We start from the raw sequence: 19,641 nt of genomic DNA, 5'->3' as shown, positions 1-19,641 counted from the left end.
TCTAAATCTTTAGTTTGCTTCACTGATTTTAGTGGGGCAAAAGTTTTTAAAAATTCACCTATGATTTCTCTCATGAGATAGCTTAACTTAGGTTCCAGGATGGTTTTAGACTATTTATTTCTAGATTTATGCCTTGGAATGGTTTTAGGCTATTTTTCTATTATTTTGAACTTATTGTAATTTAAAGAAGGGGTAATCTTGTGCTTGATCATTGGGGAAATGTTTTGGTCACTGTCTTATCCCTTTAGATCCCTGAATTTTTTTTATCTATGAACAAACTTTATTTTTAAATCCTTATCATACTTCAACAAAGACGACCTTCAATGAAACTAGAAAATGCGCAAAAACGCGGCATCCTCTGTTTACCGTCCGTGCCGTAGACATGGCTGCTTTGCGGCCGCTGTATTTTAATTTTACAGTGATAAATATTTAAAATTGATATATTTATAACAATTTTATAATTTATATTGAAAATTATATTAAAATAATGTTTTTGTTGGTAACATTTCATGTATTTGATTTGATAATTGTTGGGATTTTAGTAGTTTTAAACAGAAAACGTTTTTACTGTTATTATTATACTCTGTATATGTACACGTAATTATATACGTTATTTAATTGGATATCTAAAGTAAGAGAATATATTTGTGACTGTCTATTATTTATTAGCGGCACGCCCCCAGTGGCTTCTCGCATCAAAATTTTTTACATTTTCTAACCATTTTTTATGGGTCTATATAGCTAGTTCTGGCCTCACTGTATTTATTGGCCGATTTAAAAAGTACCTATATATCTAGCTCCATTTTTATTTATTTTTGTTTCTTCATTTTGGGAAAATTTCATATCCTTTGCTTATATCGTATTATATTTCAGAAATAATAAAATAAAAAAAATCAGTTTAAACGACAAAATGGCTGATGATCTGGACATTGATGCTTTGTTGGAGGCACCATACGAGAAAAAAGACGATGGCGGGGATAGAGATAGAAATGGGGACAGGTATGATGTTCTTTATGACTAGCGGAGCGCTTGATCGACTAGGGGCGCTTGATCGAGTGAATAGGTTGTGGTTTGGGGGGAAGTCGACCCTACACAGTTAATTTTAGTTTTACAAAGAAAATGTTTTAAAGTACTCTAAGGGGGGCAAATTTTTGTCCAAAAACTGACTGTCATTACCAAATGTATGCATTTAAAACGTTCTAGAAAAGAACTTGCAATTAAAGGGTTTATTCTTGAAATTTAGTATTTGGTGATGCTTTCTTTAGTCACTGTTTTAACCAGTGTTGCGGAGTCGGGAGCCGTGAAGCCGCCATATTGAGCCGGAGCTGGAGCCGTAATTTTCGTTAAAAAACGGCTCTGGATTAGATAAATAAAAAGATTTTTATAAATTATAATTTGGTAACTCTGTTTTGTCATGTGCAAATGCCCCTTTTAAGTTTTTCAAGTCCATTTTTGTCAAAAATTAAACTTTTAAAACCTTCAAAAGTAAAAATAGACGTGGGAAAAAAAATATGTCGAGTTTTTCTTGATTTTAGGTCGGAGCCGGAGCCGCACCAAAATCAAACGGCTCCGCAACGCTAGTTTTTAACATTATTGTAAATTAAATTCTATGAATACTAATAGTTAAAGCAAAAATATATGAAAGTTATTTTTAGTAAAAGTCGTGACCGTGATCGTAGCCGTGACAGAGATCGTAAGCGGTCAAGAAGCAGAGACAGAAGGAGATCAAGATCTAGAGATAGGTAAGAATTAAATTTACCCTTATCCTAAAAATTCAGTCTTTCATGGGTTGGTTTGGAAAAAATAGTTTTAATTAACATGATAGGTACCTAATACACTTAAGCCATCAAAAATTTTAAAAATGGATTTTATTGTAAATTAGCATGTTACCTATTTATGTAACAATAAATTTAAGAAATATATGAATAATCAGACAATTACCTGGATACATCTGTTGTGCACCATTTCGTCTGCTAGCAAATTGCTTTTTGCTCTTTTGTAGCGACTTGGAAGTGTTAATATTCCCAACGCACGCTATTGGTTGATTTTCCAAGACCTGTATAATATTTTTATTTGCCGATATTGTAGATCATATTCACCCCATGCATATTATTAATTAATCACCGAGTTAAAAGAAACTGAATTGATATTTTTGAATATTTTTTAGAAAACGCAGAAGCCGCAGTAGAAGCAGGGGCGATCGAAAGAGCAGTCGTAGATCTCCATACAGGTAGATACAACTTTCTTGTAGTAATTATAACTTGGATGGGATAACATTCTACTCTCTATAGCTATGGTTATTAAAATACAAATTAACATTCCTAATAAAATGGATGTTTCCATAAAGAATAATTGTTTTTAGTGGTGAAAAATAGATTATCAGCATATTTTTTTTCTATATAAAGAACTTTACACAATTTCAAAATTATTTTCATAGATCCTTGTATTAAATTGGATAATCTTCATAAACATGAGAATGCTGGATTTAAAAAAAAACTTAGTCTAGCTCGGATTTTTTCTTGAATAGTCACCACACTAAGTAGCTTAACTCTGAAATACTCGTATGAAAATATCCCTTCAAATCTCTGCTTCTTTACATTTTTGTTGTAATTTCATTCTATCGAAGTGGTTTGTTATTCCATCCTTGATTTAATGTCCAGCACTTTTAAAAATGGCACTATTCGATAATCTTTGCTAATAGTAGAATATATGGGTAGTTTTTAATTGAATATTGCAAATATAACTACAGTTTTCCAGAGGTCTAATGTAAAAATATAAGAATTGTGGATTTTTTACGTCTTACTTCTTATTCTTTATTGAAAAAACAAACAATAAAACCATTATATTCTACCATTAAAGAGCAAACCAATGTGAATTATGAGAAATACAAATAAAGTCTCATACGTATTTATTTTTAAAGTCTCGACTTGATATTATAGTTCAATCAAGTTATTCTCATAATTTAAAGATTATTTGTTGCTGGACATTTTTATTAACTTATTGTGGAGTTTCTCAGATCAAGGCTACACCCCAACCATATGAGCATAGCCTTGTGTATTATTTATTAATGAAAGCTAACTGATATCATTGTTTAGGTTACACAAAAGTGAGTATCTCTCAAGAGAGCGCGTGAATTTATAAAGAGAAGTTGTGTTCTTTTATTCTTCAAAATATTGTCATCCTTGTTTTACAAGAATAATACAATTTCGCTTAGTTTCATTGAATTGATTGCACTTTTCAAGAAGCTCAATAATTGTCTTTGGACGTTTTAAGGCCATTTTCTGAATTTCCACGCCCTTTCCCTGAGGATTGGGAAGAAGCTACTAGTAATAAAGTACTAGTAATAAAGTAATTCAAATTAAGCGAAGTTGTATTATTATCAGATTGTGAAAAATATGTTTATTACTTTGTCTTGAGGAAGGCACTGAGGGACATGAAAACATCTATATCTTGGTGTTAAGAAAGTTAAACTCTATATTGTGAAGGCAATCGGCTCTTTGATTTGCAATCATTTGTCCCTAGGATTTTGAAAAGTTAGTAATCTTGTGGGCTTGCTATGTCCAAAAAAAAGCTAAAAAGCACCTTAAATAAAAATCAAATTATCAATATTTTATTTTATGAGTATTATTCTATTATTTATGAATAGCGGCTACGCTCCTAGAGGCCTCTAGTAGCACTTTAAATGTATGTTTCCTTATTTCAAATATGTCTAGGTTGCGTTCAAGTCTCTTCGCAAATTTTAAAACCCTCCCCCAAAATAGATGTAAATCTTCCCGGGACCTATGAGAAGCTACCCTGTTAAGGAGAACCCGATCGGTTCAGCGGTTAGCGAGATCCTTCGGTACACACCGACAGACATCCTGTTACTTTATTATTATTTATGATACACAGATCAAATGTTTATTAATGAGATAGTTAAATAGTTGATAGATCTAGGTTTAAGCCAAGATTTGATTTTCCTTTGATGTTTCAGTTGTTACAAAAACATTAGGCCCCTACTTATTTCTTTCAAGTTTTTGTTTAAGCTTTAGTTTTCAACTTACAAGACCCCTAGCAACCATACTAGTGTAGTAATAGTTTCTTGTTATAGGTTTAAGTCTACACTTTACCCTTTGAGCAATTATACAAAGGTAATGAATGATACTTTAGGTTCTTTTTTTTTCAGGATATAGTTACACTTTTAATATATATTATATTCACATCTGTTTGATTATCTTTGTTTTATAAAAAGAATTCTATCTTTGTACTTTCAAGAAAATTGATCTTAGTTAATAAAATAATTTGTTTTCTGTAAAATAAGTTTTCGTAAGGTCAAACGCAGAATTAAGGATATTTTATCTTTATATAGTTTTAACTAGGTAACTATCTAAAACTATTTATGATTAATGTTTCAATGTCAGTGTGCGTAATTCTGTGTTTCTAGCGTGAAGGGAATCTATATTGTAAGGGATAGGGAAGATAGACTAAACCCTCCTAATACTTAAAGTAAAAGTTAAAAGTCTAAATCCACCAGGGGACCAAAGTCAAGCTTCCCTAAAATGTAGAACTCAATTGGCTCAGTAGTTTTAAATACAGACAAAAAAATCTTACTACCTACTTTGTATGATAGAATAGGAACTGTTATAATATTTCAATATGAACAATCTTAGATAACATTTTCAGATTCACGAACGGACTAACGATTGGGTAATAATTTATAGAAGCTTCGCTTTAAAAAAATAATTATTAAATATTATTAAACACAAGTATATGACGTAAAAATTGTATAAATGTATGTGCTATTGGATTTAAATAACTTATGCTTTTTTAATTTCCTTTGATGGGAAATGAAAATTTCCATGAAATTTTTTTTTCTGTAGGTATGTATTACTTTTTATAATCATACCTAAAACATAAAACATTGAGGAACCCAACTTAAAAAAGAGTTACAGTACTGAGATTTGGCATTGCAGTTGCCTAAATGTTGGGTACAACAATGATGCAAAAAGTGGTTCATCCGCCCCCCATCCCCTTGTCCACCTTTTATTATCAAACACTGTTGATATGTACTTGCTGAAGTATTTATGGATAGATAGTAGTATATCTTAACTTAATCTGTATGAATATCTGATTATCTCGCTCCTGAACTATCTCTGAATATTTATCTTTTCATGTTCTAAATATTCGGTTACTCCAGAATTAATAACTACAATTGCCAGACAGAGATAGCTAGCTATTTACTTTAATTTCGTTGATTTAATAATATTCTATCTAAGTATCTTTTGTTTATTTTTATCTTATATGTTACACGGAGTATGTTAACTTGTCTTATGTTTTCTTCGTATTAATCTGAAAATGTTCTTTGTTAAACACTGATTTAATACTAGTAGCTATGCTACTTTATATATTTATTGCAAGAATCTAATAGTTTAATTTCAGGGAGGACCGACGATCCTCACGGCGCAGCCGTTCGCGTGACCGCGGCGACCGGCGCTCGTCCCGCCGTTCTCGCTCCCGCGACCGTTCACGCGAGCGCAGGGTCGAGGCAAGACTGGGATCTCCGCCCCGCCGTGGCGGCGGCGGCGGGCGCGACCGCGGACCAATTTCGCCGATCCGCAATCCTGGCAACGTGAACACGGAGTTCCATATTCGCAATGTGCGCAGCTCGTCGCCCGACACGCCCTTGACGCCGGAGGAGAGAGACGCGAGGACAGTGTTCTGTATGCAGTTGAGCCAACGGTGTAGGTAAGAAACCTTGATGATTCTAATATACTAGAAGTTTTTGGTAGCGGAGCTGCTCTATATGTTTAACTATATGCCAGTAATTCACAAATTGGATTCATTGGAACATATTTCCCTTTTGGCTTTTCTTCTTTCTAGTAATCTCTCATTGTTTAGCAGTATATTTAGGTTTGATTTTAAGAACTTCTTCAATATTTGACTTAATTGTCCTTGTTTTCATTTAAATGCTTGAAACACTCTTACTTAACCCTCTTGCATTTGTTTGAAATTTTATTAGATTTTTTTATTTTCAGGGCTAGAGACTTGGAAGACTTTATGTCGAGTGTTGGCAAGGTGAGAGACGTCAAGCTGATTGTCTGTAACAAGACCAGGAGGTTCAAGGGGATCGCCTACGTTGAATTCAAGGCAGGATATATATATTATTTGTGTTAGTAGTGAAGCTACTCTATAATTCACTTTGTCAGGACTTCTGTAACGCTATGGGGGAAATGTGATTTTTTTGTCTGTTATTTAATACTAAAGGCAACGACCCCGGAAGCCTTTAGGGGCACTTAAGGTGAGAGGGACAAAATTCGACCTCCCCTCCTTTTTTCCTGATGGGTTTTTTAAAAAGTAAAAAAAAACGTTTTAATACTCAACTTAATAAATCAACCAATATAAATCACTAAAGTCACCAAAGTTGTTAAGCCAACAAATAAGAAAACATTATTATAAAATATTGAGGATTAGTGTAATTAACAGCCCATTGTCCTCTCACCCTGGTAATGTACGTACATCCGTATTAAAGAGTAGCTGCGCCTCAACAAAAAGCTTTAACACTAATAATATAAATAAATCAGGATCTTGAATCCGTTCCCCTGGCCATGGGTCTGTCCGGCCAGAAGCTGCTGGGAGTGCCAGTAATAATCCAGCCCAGCCAGGCTGAGAAGAACAGAGTGGGCATGACTTATTCAGATCCTCTCGTCAGGAAAATACACATTCTCGTTTTCATTCGAAACCGATTAATATCCGGTGGATTAAAACCGGTTCTCATTCATACGAAAAAAATAAAATTTAGCATATTATATCCAGTTTTCTACGAATATAAAAATGTACAGTTATAGATTAAAACCATTTTTTTGCCCGTGCTAAAACTGGTGTTAGTCATATAAATGTACACTTTATATCCGCGGAAAGCTGTTCATAATACGATGCGAAAAATAACTATTCTAGTATTTACATTTCCGCGGACAACATTTGTCACGTGTTCTAAACAATTTATTCTATAATATTTGTTCGTCTGAAGCTAAATATCTCTGAAAATGTTGATTCAAATTGGCTGTACTTTTCAGGGAAGCAATATTAATGTCTCGATGGTTTTATGCTATTTTCCTGACCTCTCACAGGCGTCCATAGAGAATAGTTAACAACCTTTGTTTTTAGGTCTTTTTTACTTAAAATATTCAAACGGCTGTAATTTTCTTATTTTTGAAGCTAGAAGAAAATTTTTATATTTAGGTAAAGGAGGATGTGCTTAAGGACCATTTGGGCAGGGGGGGGGGGGGGGTTTACTCGAGAACCCTTAGAGCTAGAGGGAGCTAATTTTGGATTTAAGCTTCTATGGGGCCAAAGTTACTTTTAAAATTATCGTCGACCCCCCACCCCCCCCAAAAAATTTTTTTTTGGGGGGAGGGTAAAATTTTTTTATTTCATTTCTCGCCGAATTAGGCAATTTGGAATCATTTGAGACCATGTTATTTTTTTCAAAAATTTTTCGCCTTACAAGCAACCCTGCGGGGGGACTTAGTCATTTATTTCAAATTCTCGTTTATGAAGGTATATCTTAAATACAGTATGCTACTCTCTTAGTTTTAAAGATAATTGGATGAAATCTTTTTGATTGTGTCACTAATTACCCCAAGTTTTGGTATCTTTAAAAATAACGGCGGCGGGACCGCCGCTCCCGCCGTCCGCCGCCGTTTTCCGCCGCCACCAAAAAAGAAATTTTTTATTGCATTTCTCGCCGAATTAGGCAATTTGGAATCATTTGAGACCATGTTATTTTTTCAAAAATTTTTCCCCTAACATGCAACCCTGCGGGGGGGACTTTTTCAAATTCTCATTTATGAAGGTATATCTTAAATACAGTATGCTACTCTCTTAGTTTTAAAGATAATTGGATGAAATCTTTTTGATTGTGTCTCTTATTACCCCAAGTTTTGGTATCTTTCAAAAAAAACGACGGTGGGACCGCCGCTCCCGTTGTCCGCCGCCGTTTTCCGTTTTGAAAAAAATAACATGGTCTCAAATGATTCCAAATTGCCCAATTCGGCAAGAAATACAATAAAAAAAAAAATTTTGGTGGCGGACGGCGGGAGCGGCGGTCCCGCCGCCGTTTTTTTTTTAAAGATACCAAAACTTGAAGTAATTAGTGACACAATCAAAAAGATTTCATCCAATTATCTCTAAAACTAAGAGAGTAGCATACTGTATTTAAGATATACCTTCATAAACAAGAATTTGAAAAATTGGAATCATTTGAGACCATGTCCCCCCCGCAGGGTTGCTTGTTAGGGGAAAAATTTTTGAAAAAAATAACATGGTCTCAAATGATTCCAAATTGCCTAATTCGGCGAGAAATCCAGCCCAAAAGATTTCATCCAATTATCTCTAAAACTAAGAGAGTAGCATACTGTATTTAAGATATACCTTCATAAACGAATTGGGCAATTTGGAATCATTTGAGACCATGTTATTTTTTTCAAAACGGAAAACGACGGCGGGAGCAGCGGTCCCGCCGTCGTTTTTTTTTAAAGATACCAAAACTTGGGGTAATAAGTGACACAATCAAAAAGATTTCATTTTTTCCGTTTTTTTTTAAAGATACCAAAACTTGAAGTAATTAGTGACACAATCAAAAAGATTTCATCCAATTATCTCTAAAACTAAGAGAGTAGCATACTGTATTTAAGATATACCTTCATAAACAAGAATTTGAAAAAAATGACTAAGTCCCCCCCGCAGGGTTGCATGTTAGGGGAAAAATTTTTGAAAAATAACATGGTCTCAAATGATTCCAAATTGCCTAATTCGGCGAGAAATGCAATAAAAAATTTCTTTTTTGGTGGCGGCGGAAAACGGCGGCGGACGGCAGGAGCTTGTAAACGAGAATGATTCCAAATTGCCTAATTCGGCGAGAAATGCAATAAAAAAAATTTTTACCCCCCCCAAAAAAAAATTTTTTGGGGGGGGGTGGGGGGTCGACGATAATTTTAAAAGTAACTTTGGCCCCATAGAAGCTTAAATCCAAAATTAGCTCCCTCTAGCTCTAAGGGTTCTCGAGTAAACCCCCCCCCCCCCCTGCCCAAATGGTCCTTAAGCACATCCTCCTTTTATATTAGAAATATCAAAAATTAAATTTCAGCGGTCGCAGCTGTACTTGTACAATCTAAAATAACTATGTATTTAAGAGTACATAGGTACCTTATGACACACTTAACTTAGAAAATCTTATTAAATAAAATTAAAAATTGAATGTGTATATTTAATAATAGACCAGAGAAAGGTCCTCTGAAGCTTTACATTGGTTCCTTGCATGTCAATATCACTGAAGACATGTTGAGAGGAATTTTTGAACCTTTTGGACGCATACAGACTATTCAACTTGTTAAGGCAAGGGTTACAAACATAAAAGTCAGGGGGGGGGGGGGTTATATTCTGCAGGTGGGGGGATCAACGGCTAAAAAAGGGGGGGAGGGTGTACAAAATATGTGAAGGGGGGAATTAAAAAAATAAAGAGTACTGACAAGATATTTTCCATTTTTCCCCTCCTTGGGTGGAAAAACAACTAGAAAAATTATGTAAGAGATATAATGCCATTAAAAGGCGAAGTCACATAGCTTTTTTTTTTTTTGAAAAATAACGGTGGAAAGGTTTGTTCTCTACTTATACTAGAAATGTAATTAGGTAATCAAACATTAGCAATTCAGTAAAAGTACCAAATAAATAAAATATATAAAACTGTGGGTACTATTACTAGTATTTACAGTCTAATATCCCCTCCCTCCTTCGGTGCATGTTTGTAACCGCTGTAATGTCAGGACAATGACACTGGAAGAAGCAAAGGTTATGGATATATTATCTATTATGAAGCTGAGGATGCTAAAAAGGAAAGTGTGGAAATTTTAAAATATTCAAATATATCTTTTAAGTTTTAAAAAAATAATAATTTTTATGTATATTAAACTTATTTTAAAAAGGGCTATGGGAATAACTGTGGTGATTTCGTAATCAAATAATTAAAGGCTATTAATATATATTATATATTTACTTCAAGAGGTTCAAATTGAATAAATATCTTATCTTAATTTTGGCTCTTTACCAATATTTTACTATTTTTTCTGTTGTTTTACCATGTTTTCTCTCGTATTTTAAGTGTCTTTAATTCATTGATTACTAGCTCAATAATCAAACCTCTTCCCAATCAATACCTAACTTTTTCGTAGGCTTTAAGTTCTTAAAATGACCACATTTGCAACAAATAGGCGATCGAACATCTGAACGGTTTCGAGCTGGCCGGACGGGCGATGAAGGTCGGTCACGTGACCGAATCCGGCGTACCAATGGGCATTGGCGGCCCCATGGACGGGGACGATGACCGTGCCGGCTATGATTTGGGAGCTACGGGCAGGCTGGCCCTCATGGCCAAGCTGGCTGAAGGCACTGGTCTCAAGGTAAATATTTTTGTGTTGACTTAAATCTTTTCATGCTAATCTTAATTTAAAAGTAACAGAATGTCTAGAATGTGTGTGTCCCAGTCCTATAGGAGAGTTTTGCATTACTAGCCACTTACTAATAATATTAATAATCATCATCATTTGACCTATCGCTAAGATTTTCCTTGAAAAACTGCTTAACAAAGCGAAAAATCGTGTGGTAATGAAAATAACACATAAAACTATTATCAAGAATATTGCCAATTGCATTAGTCATTCAAAACTAGCCCCTCCCTAATTATCTTTAATTTATTTCAAAAATAAAGTGAGGGGGGGGGGGATTGGTATTAAACATAATATTATTCGATTTTCCCTTACCTACCTAATTAGTAAAAAAAAACTCTAAAACTATGTGGGTATGAATAAAATACATAGAAAAGGTACTAATTTTTTTCCAATTTCTTCTCCCTCCTTGTGAAAAAAAAAATAGGGGAAGGGGTGGTTGTAAATAAATGAAATTTTTTGCACCCCTGCTTGAGAAATAACTAATATATTTTTATTTTAGGTCCCAGAGCAGGCAGCCAACGCGCTTAACATGGCCGGCAGCAACTCAAGTGTGATGGCGGTGGCCCAGATGCACCACCAGCAACAGGCGCAGCAGCAAATGGCCGCCGCCGCGGCCGCCAGCAACAACTCGGCCAACCTGCCGCCCATCGCCACCCAGTGCTTCATGCTGTCCAACATGTTCGACCCGCAGAATGAGTCGGAGCCGAACTGGGATGCCGAGATCCGGGAGGATGTGATTGAGGAGTGTAATAAACACGGAGGAGTGTCACATATTTATGTGGATAAAGCTAGCACACAGGAAAGTTTGGATACTTAAATATTTAAGCACCAGCTTATACCAACGACGACATTAATTCGGGAAACAAAATCACGGAACCTATACGTGTTTTTCACCTATCGTTGGGGTCAACACAAAGTAAAATTGACAACCTTTGCTTCTGCCCCCCAAATATTATTTTATATTTATTTCGCTTGTTGGTTATACCTTATTACTGTATTAAAACGGGGATTTTAAAATGCCATAAAAAAAGTCTGAAAAGATTACATCCGAAACTTGCAGACATTCAAGGACGTCTAAGCTTTTCATTTTGGGGGTGGTATAAATCTGAATAGGTTGGGTGGAGGGGGGGGGGGGGGATAGAGTTTTTTTCAATCTTGTTAATTAACTCTAATCCAGCTAAATTACATATAATCTTAATTTCTTATTTGAATTATAATTGAAGTATCCAAAATGATTGCAGGGCAACGTGTATGTTAAGTGTCCAACAGTCCCGACGGCCGTGGCCGCTGTCAACGCTCTTCACGGCCGCTGGTTTGCCGGCAAAGTGATCACAGCGGCATATGTGCCCGTCGTCAATTATCATAACCTATTTCCCGACTCTATGGGCCGTTAAACCAATATTCAAAATTTGTTTCGCCAATGTTCAAAATGGCTCTAATTTGGCGTTTGACGATTTTTTTTGTTTTTCTTCTTTTTTTCATACTTTTTGAGTATTTTTAATATTTGTTTATAAGTGGCATTTCTGATTATGTGTAACTGAGTTTAAAATTAAATTTAAATGGTGACTTAACAAAAAAAACGGCTTAAATGATGAAAATCTTATTAAAGCTTAAAAAACATATTTTTTCATTGATAATTTTAATTTTTATAAATCTTCCGTAAAACTTCTGTAAAAAGTCAAATTCTTCAGTTGAAATGTATATTTTAAAATAATTAAATCAATCAATGTAAATTAAGATCACATAAAAGGTAAGGTAACAATTTTTTACTTTGGTTTCTATGCTTTTAATCAAATACTAGTTTTTTAGCAAAGGAATTTTTAAGATTTTACTTGAAGCAGATAAACTCAAGTCAAAAATTGTCCTATTATCACACATTGTCTATAAAATATTTCACATAAAGATTAAAATTTACTTAAAAATTATTTTTGTGTTTTTATTTGTTGTATAAATATTAGTTATCATATAATAATACATGTTCCTTTAATTTTTCAATTTTTTTTTTCTATCAAATATTTTTTTTTTACAGTTTTGGTGTTTTTTAAAAGTTACAGGGGTGTATATTCTGCACGGGATTTCTGTTTAAGGAATGAAAAATAAGAGTACTAAAAACTTTTTTTCCCCTGAAAAACTAGGGAGTGGAGAGGAAATATTTTTGCTGCTAGTGAAAAAAATGAATTTGTGGAGAATATACACCCCTGAAAAGTTACTTTGGCCTTTGAGCTTATGAAAGTTATCGTTTCAGACTAAAAAAAAATGCATACATTACAAAAGTATTATTGTGAATACCATTTTAGAATAACCTCGCTAAAATTACTAACAACGTAAAGGCGGCAAGGCTGTTATATTTCAAGTTTAAGGGGAAATTGACATCCTACAACATGACCCTCCCTCATGCTAATGTTTTTACGTGTTAACAGGGGTGTATATTCTGCACAAGATTTATTTTTTTCCCCGGCTACAAATTTCTTTATTCCCCCCCCCCCCCCCTAGTTTTTTCTCACCAAGTAGGGGGGAAAATGGAAAAATATTTAAAGAACTCTATATTTTGTTTATTTTATCCCTCCTACCACACATTCTTTTAGTTTTTTTTTACCAAGGAGGGGGGGGGGGATGGAAAAAATGTGTTCAGTTTTCTTAATTTTTATATTTTTTTCCCCTCCAACCACTAATTTTTTATTCCCCCCCCCCCCCTGAGCCGGGGATCCCATGTAGAATATACACCCCTGCGTGTTAATTTAGTTTGCATTTTTCAAGATATTAACCTATTCTATAAAATAGCTAAGTTTTTGTATAAATCTGAAGAAGCTGCTGGTCCAAACAAATGAAATGGTACATTTTAGGGTAGCTTAAATATTGTCCGATTGGTTTTATGCTATTTTTCTGGCTTCTTTTGCCCTCCACTAGAGGCAAGGGGCGAAGAATTGCAATTTATAGAAATTTTAGTAGTTATCAAACCATCTGTTAAGACAGAATAACTAATTAAAATAGCAAGACATATCATAGACAATAGACATTGATTTAAAATCACCTTCAACTCGATTTCTTAATTTCTTGCGTAACTTTTAGTAACAATATAGGTGGATTCTTAAAAAACTTTTTGGCTGACTGCCTCACTAAAATTAGTGAGGCTCTCTAAATTTTTTTTGAAAAATCCTCCAAATTGGCATAAAAAATCAACATAAATTAAATAAAATCATGAAAAAGGGTTATTAACCTAAGATTTTGTTTAATTTTTGTAGATTTTTAATGCTATTTTGTTGGTTTTTAGCGAGCCTCACTAATTTTAGTGAGGCAGTGAGCCAAAAAGTATTTTAAGAATCCACCTCAGTTATCATATAGACTAAACTCATTTTTTTCTGGATTTCGCCCTGGTATTCAACAATAAACAAAAATCGGTTATAGTCCCTTTCGTTAAAACGCCTTTTAAGGGGCGTTTCGTCTTAATTTCACTATGGCTTTTGATAGGTTTTTTTTAGGTTATATTAGGTTAGTTGATTGCCCTGCATGGTTAGTCAATTGGCCCCGGAGGGGCTAGAATTAGGAGAAAAGCTACTGCAAAATTCGACGCTTCTTAAGAGGCGTTGTCACGAAAGGGTTATACCCAAAAATCATAGGTATGATACTTTATAATGAAACTACTTTTTACCTGCAGGCGGAGAACTAGAAAAAGATAATAATATTTGATAAGAGATTACCTAGCTTTAATATGATATCCTAAATTCCTTCATCTATTGTTTTATTATAATTCTCTTATATAAATAAATTTTTCACATTAAGTAGGTACCTTTTTGTTAGCATTAAGACCCCTTCCTTTTTATAGAATAAAGTGTAAATATGGAAAGGGTATAGCCTCCCCCTGCAGGGGTTAATCGCATAGGAAAATTAAATGAACACTTACTTAAATTTTTTTTTTCTGGATCGGGGTGGTATTCTGTGCTCAACAAGCACTTTGTTGGTAAAGCACCATTAATTCAGGATATTAATATCTCAATGTATCTGTATAAAAGATTGATAATTATCAAAAATATTTTCTTTAATCACCAAATAATAGCGCAGCTAATCTATAACTAGGGTACGTACGACCGTCCGTACTGAATGGCGCGAATATGCAACAGAATACAGAGAATGCGTGACTCATTATCCACAATTTTGTTATTTATGGTACTAGGGGCTTTGGCCCTCTTCTCTAAGGGCTTGTTCTCAAGAGGTGGAAAGCCTCTAAAGGACACTAGGGGGCTGTTAGTGTTCAACGCTTCTAGAAAAAAGCTTAAAACTTTTAAGTACTATCTTCAAACTATTCTTTTAATCTAAAAAGAAAATATCCTAAAGCCATCACACGATTTATGTTAAGCTTAACTAAAATAGAGAACATAATCGGTTCAGCAGTTATTGAGATCTTCAGTTTCATACAATAATTCTTACTATAGTCTATAATATATAATAGAATTATGAATATTCAAACTGTAAACATAACCTTAGACATTTCTAATGATGCGCTACTTATGGACAAAATTATTCTTGTATACACCATAAAACGTTTTGTAATATAAACTTTTCCATCTAGTACATAAACTTTCCTTAATTATTTGGAAATTTTTTGATGTTTTGCTTGTTAAAAAAAACTTGATAGGTAAGTTTGCTGTACTTTCTAAAATGACTATAACGGATATGCTTCTAGAGGCCTGGCTGTAATAATAGCAGAAATAGTAAGGGATGAGACAATTGACGATAGATTTAAACACCCCAAATTATGATAAACAAAATTATGATTAATATTATTGGTGGAAAAGTGTGGACATTGTTACTTTTTGCATTTTTTGTGTGCTTGTTTGTTAAAAAAGATTTACAGAAAAGATATTTTATTGATAAAAGTTTGATACTAATTAAAGAGCAATCAAAAGAAACTTTATATTATTAACTTTTGGTTTATTAATAGATTTTTGTACTGCTTTGGTTAAGTACTTTTTCATAAATTACCAAAATAATTAAAAATAGTAGGGGCTATTTCCCTCTATGGCCTCCCCCCCCCCCTAAATATTAATATTTATTTTTATGTTGTTCTTTACCTTGACTCTTTGTCATCTTAATATGTATAGATTATTAGTATGATTTCTCTGTTTTACAGTTAACTGTTTTTTTTAGCTTAGTTTTCTAAAGTTAAGTGTACGAGCAGCTACGCCCCTAGAGGTCTCTAGTGACACTTTTTATATATTATTTGGTATTTTTTCTAAGGGGAATTTCTCCTGGGAGGCTGGAGGTACCTTCCCCGTAAGTAAATGTTATTCCTGCACCCTATAGAAGCATCACTATAAAGGAGAGAACCCTATCGGTTCAGCTGCTAGTGGAATCCATCGCACACACACACACAGACATCATGTTACTTTTAAATAAGGACAATCAACCTATTTATCTAAAAAAAAGTGGCATGTCAGCAAAAATGTTATCCTGTAACTAAATTCCTAGAGCAAAAATTACTAGATAGGTATTTTTAGGTCTGCAGGGATTAACTTATGACACAAAAATTTCCTCTTCCTTTGTAAATCAAATATATTACTCAATTTATTGAAAAATGAAAGAAGATTTTTTTTCACAGACAACATTTTAGTTTAGAAGATTAAGTTATTTTCCATTGTTTCAACCCTGCATGTAAGATTTTTTATTAAGAATTCAGAAATTTGTATTTTCAGCAAACATTTGTATTAGGAATTTGGTCTTAAATTGTTTGACTTAAAAGTTTTAGTTTTTTCAGGGAGGGAGAGTACATTGGCTGTTTATTACACTAGTCCCCAAAGTCTTATAATAACGTGTTTTTTATTCGTTGGCTTACCAACCTTAGGAACTTTTATAGGTTCGTTTTTAGTCGAGTGTTCAAACGTTTTAACCACTAATTGTAATCTACAGATGGGGAAATTTTGTTTATCATCATTGGGGATTAACATCAATTTATCGGCCATTGTCTTATCCCTTTTCATCCCTGAGTATTTTGGCTCATTATTTTTAATTCATTTTCCTTAGATGTATAAATTTACAGGACTTTAAATTTTCAATTTAAGACTAAAAATGTCCCCTTTCTGGTCTTTAGACATATAGTACGTTATTTTAACTACGCATATTTTTTCCTCTTCAATATTTAATTAGCTTTTTTTCCGTACTTTCTAAGTAAATAACATACATACTAGGGTTGGGCCGGATATCCCGCCAACGCCGGATATCCGGCAAATATCCGGATATTCGGCCGGATAGTTTCAATATCCGGTACCCGGCCGGATATTGAAAATGGCCGGATATCCGGCCACACCGGATATCCGGCCCAACCCTAATACATACATATGTATGTATGTAAATTACTTTAAGGCAGGGATATAAAGGGATAAGACAATGGTCGAAAAATTGATGTACATCCCCCATTATAATAAATTGAAATTAATGGTTGAAATGTTTGGACAATCAACTTAATAAATAAACCAATCAAAATTCAATAAAGTCTCCAAGTTGTATAGCCAACAAATAAGAAAACGTTATTATAAAACTCTGGGGCTAATGTAATAAACAGCCCATTGTCCCCTTCCTCCCTGACTTTAAGGCCTACACAAACACTCACAAGAACACACCCACAGAAACACACAAAACACTCACCCACCAAAGACACACACACACACACACAGACAGATATGATAAAGAAACATGCATAGTTTCGTAAAATAACAATATTACATAAGTATCATAAAAGGGAGGATAGTACACTAGTTCATTATAAGTGTTGTTATATAATACTTTTTTTTCAATTTCATTTTTTCATATAAATAGTTGCGTGATTCTGGGTAAAATACACACATGGTAATTTTCTAAATATTTGGCTTTTTTGCTTCTTGGCATTAAAAACACAGATCTCATTTTCTCATTCTCCCTTCTCTATCTTTTTCATTACCCTTTTTAGATTTCTCTGTTCTAGTTCTTTCTATTCCCCCCACTAGAGACGTTTATATTCAACCCCTTTCCCCCTCTGCCCCGGTCGGATATTCTTCACAGTGGGATTAATTCGTAATGTAAATAAAGAAATTCATTATTTTGGTGAAAGCTGTCTTAACGTGTAAAGTGGCAGGAAGGGAGGGGACATTGGGCTGTTTATCACACTAGTCCCTAAAGGAACGTTTTCTGATTCGTTGGCTTTACAACTTTGGGGACAGTGAGTTTTAATGGATTGATTCATTAAGTTAAGTGTTAAAATTTTTTAAACTTTATTTTCAAATACAGAAGGGGTAATTTTGTATATCATCATTGGGGATATACGTCATTATATTGGCCATTGTCTTATCCCCTTAGGTTCCTGCCTAATTAAACTATTTCATAGTTCTCGCCCTTATTACCCATTAAAAAAGGATTAATGATGTTTTAAAGATATATTATAGCAACAAGAAATTGATATGAAATATTGAGAATATTTTATTCAAAATCGGTGAAAATTTCACTGTGCGGCACCATGATTATTTTTTTCAAGTTCAGTCTATACTCACTACATAGAACTACACAACTTCCAGGGTAGGGATATCAAACTAGTATTTAAGTTTACACTTATTTGGTTCAAATCCAATAATAGCAGACGTCAAGACGGGGGGGGGGGGGGGTGTTAAGGATTGGTATACCCCCCTCAAACTTTGAAACCCCTCATTTACCCCCATTAAAATTTGTAGAATGCATTAGATTACCCCCCTTAAACATTTGTTTGTTAATCCTTTTTGATTTTACCTCCATCAAAAAAGCTTTGATGTCATTGCATCCAAATGTAGAGTTTGATTTCTTATTTATGTAGTTTTTAAAGTTTACATTATTGTCCCCTATCGTGCTAAAAATCAATTGGAAGTTCCATTGTACGACCAATTTCAGCATTAAAATTTAATTTTACAAAACTAATAGAACAGTGCGTTGAGACGTATGTTTGTACTATTTGGAATAATATGGAGTTGCATTTGCTAAACTCCTAATTAGGATTATCTACTCAGAAAATGCTCAAAATTGATAGTATGATTTTAGCATGCTTAAATATTACATACCATCAATCAAAGCTTTACATTATGATGAACAAACACTCTAGATGTAGAAAAGTTGTTCTTCAAAAAAATTTCTCAAGTAAGGTGAAAGTCCGGGATATAAAGGAATAAGACAATGACCGTTAAATTGATGTACAGTACATTTCTAATGATGAAACAAAAAATTATCCCTTCTGTAAATTACAATTATTAATTGAAATATTTGAACACTCAACTTCATAAACCAACCAATCATAATTCAGTAAAAGTCCCCAAAGTTGTTAAGTCAACAAATAAGAAACGTTATTTTAAAAACTTTGTTTACAAGTGTAATAAACAGCCCAATTCCCCTTCTCGGGTTGAAAGTAGAATTGGCCAATTACTTTAGTTTGACATCCGTGTCTACATAGTGTTAGTTCACTGTGAACAGAAACGTGAATGGCTTTCTCGTGTTATTTCATCTTTATAGCAGAAAATATTATTCTTATACAGAGTTTTTTTTATTTGATTAAACATTTTTTGTTGGAATATTAGTGACATTTAATTATATTTATACAAAGTGATGTGTTTATTTATTTAGTCGGTTATTGTGAAAAGTATGTTATTGCAGTTTAATAATAAACAATAAATGGACAAAATATGCAATGATTTAAGTAAATAATAAAACATATTATGTAAATTATGCATTCTAAGTTAGGAAGTTTTTTTGGTCTGTATCTGAAGATTTCATTAACTACTTAACCGGTTAAGTTATCCTTTTTTGCGGAAGCTTCTTTAAGTTTTGGGATGGATTTAGGCTTTTTTTGTTGCTTTCCCCATCCTTAGAATATAGAGCTTCTAGATATAAGGTATAATGTATAGCATATTCAAGGCGAGTTATAAAAAGCTGCTTTTTCTGATTCGATGCCTTTCAGACTAGCCTAAAAAATTTTTAAGTTATAAATGATCGTTTTTTGTTGTAGATATTTGGGCTTTTTTGTTAAACAAGAACCATTTTGGGAATAAATAAACGTTTAAAATCTCACGTACCCCTTGTTCAGCATAACATTTTATTTCCCCTTTAAATTAGGGAAATAATCACGTAAGTTAAGATAGCGGTGTGAATTCACTTCCGTACATGTATTCGATTT

General features: G+C 33.7%; 1 protein-coding gene across 1 annotated transcript; it reads left to right on the top strand.

Annotated features, from left to right (window-relative positions):
- The first annotated feature begins 365 nt into the window (after positions 1-365).
- Positions 366-12,476, top strand: LOC145304065 (RNA-binding protein 39-like). Its single transcript, XM_080145826.1, has 11 exons — positions 366-999; positions 1,656-1,742; positions 2,168-2,230; positions 5,419-5,724; positions 6,015-6,126; positions 6,561-6,688; positions 9,255-9,372; positions 9,801-9,870; positions 10,246-10,433; positions 10,981-11,281; positions 11,724-12,476. The coding sequence occupies exons 1-11, from the start codon at positions 911-913 to the stop codon at positions 11,873-11,875; spliced, it is 1,614 nt and encodes a 537-aa protein (XP_080001952.1). The 5' UTR covers positions 366-910; the 3' UTR covers positions 11,876-12,476.
- The last annotated feature ends 7,165 nt before the right edge of the window (positions 12,477-19,641 follow it).

The sequence above is a fragment of the Acartia tonsa genome, chromosome 13 (genome assembly GCF_053477335.1).
Source record: "Acartia tonsa isolate MP-2025a chromosome 13, ASM5347733v1, whole genome shotgun sequence".
Classification (NCBI taxonomy): domain Eukaryota; kingdom Metazoa; phylum Arthropoda; class Copepoda; order Calanoida; family Acartiidae; genus Acartia; species Acartia tonsa.
This window is presented reverse-complemented; position numbering and strand designations above follow the sequence as displayed.

Coding starts and splice junctions, on each gene's coding strand:
- LOC145304065 (XM_080145826.1), top strand. CDS start 911: ATGGCTGATGATCTGGACATTGATGCTTTGTTGGAGGCACCATACGAG. Junction 6,689..9,254: donor TATTCAGATCCTCTCGTCAG/GAAAATACACAT, acceptor ATTTAATAATAG/ACCAGAGAAAGGTCCTCTGA. Junction 11,282..11,723: donor GGATAAAGCTAGCACACAGG/AAAGTTTGGATA, acceptor AATGATTGCAGG/GCAACGTGTATGTTAAGTGT.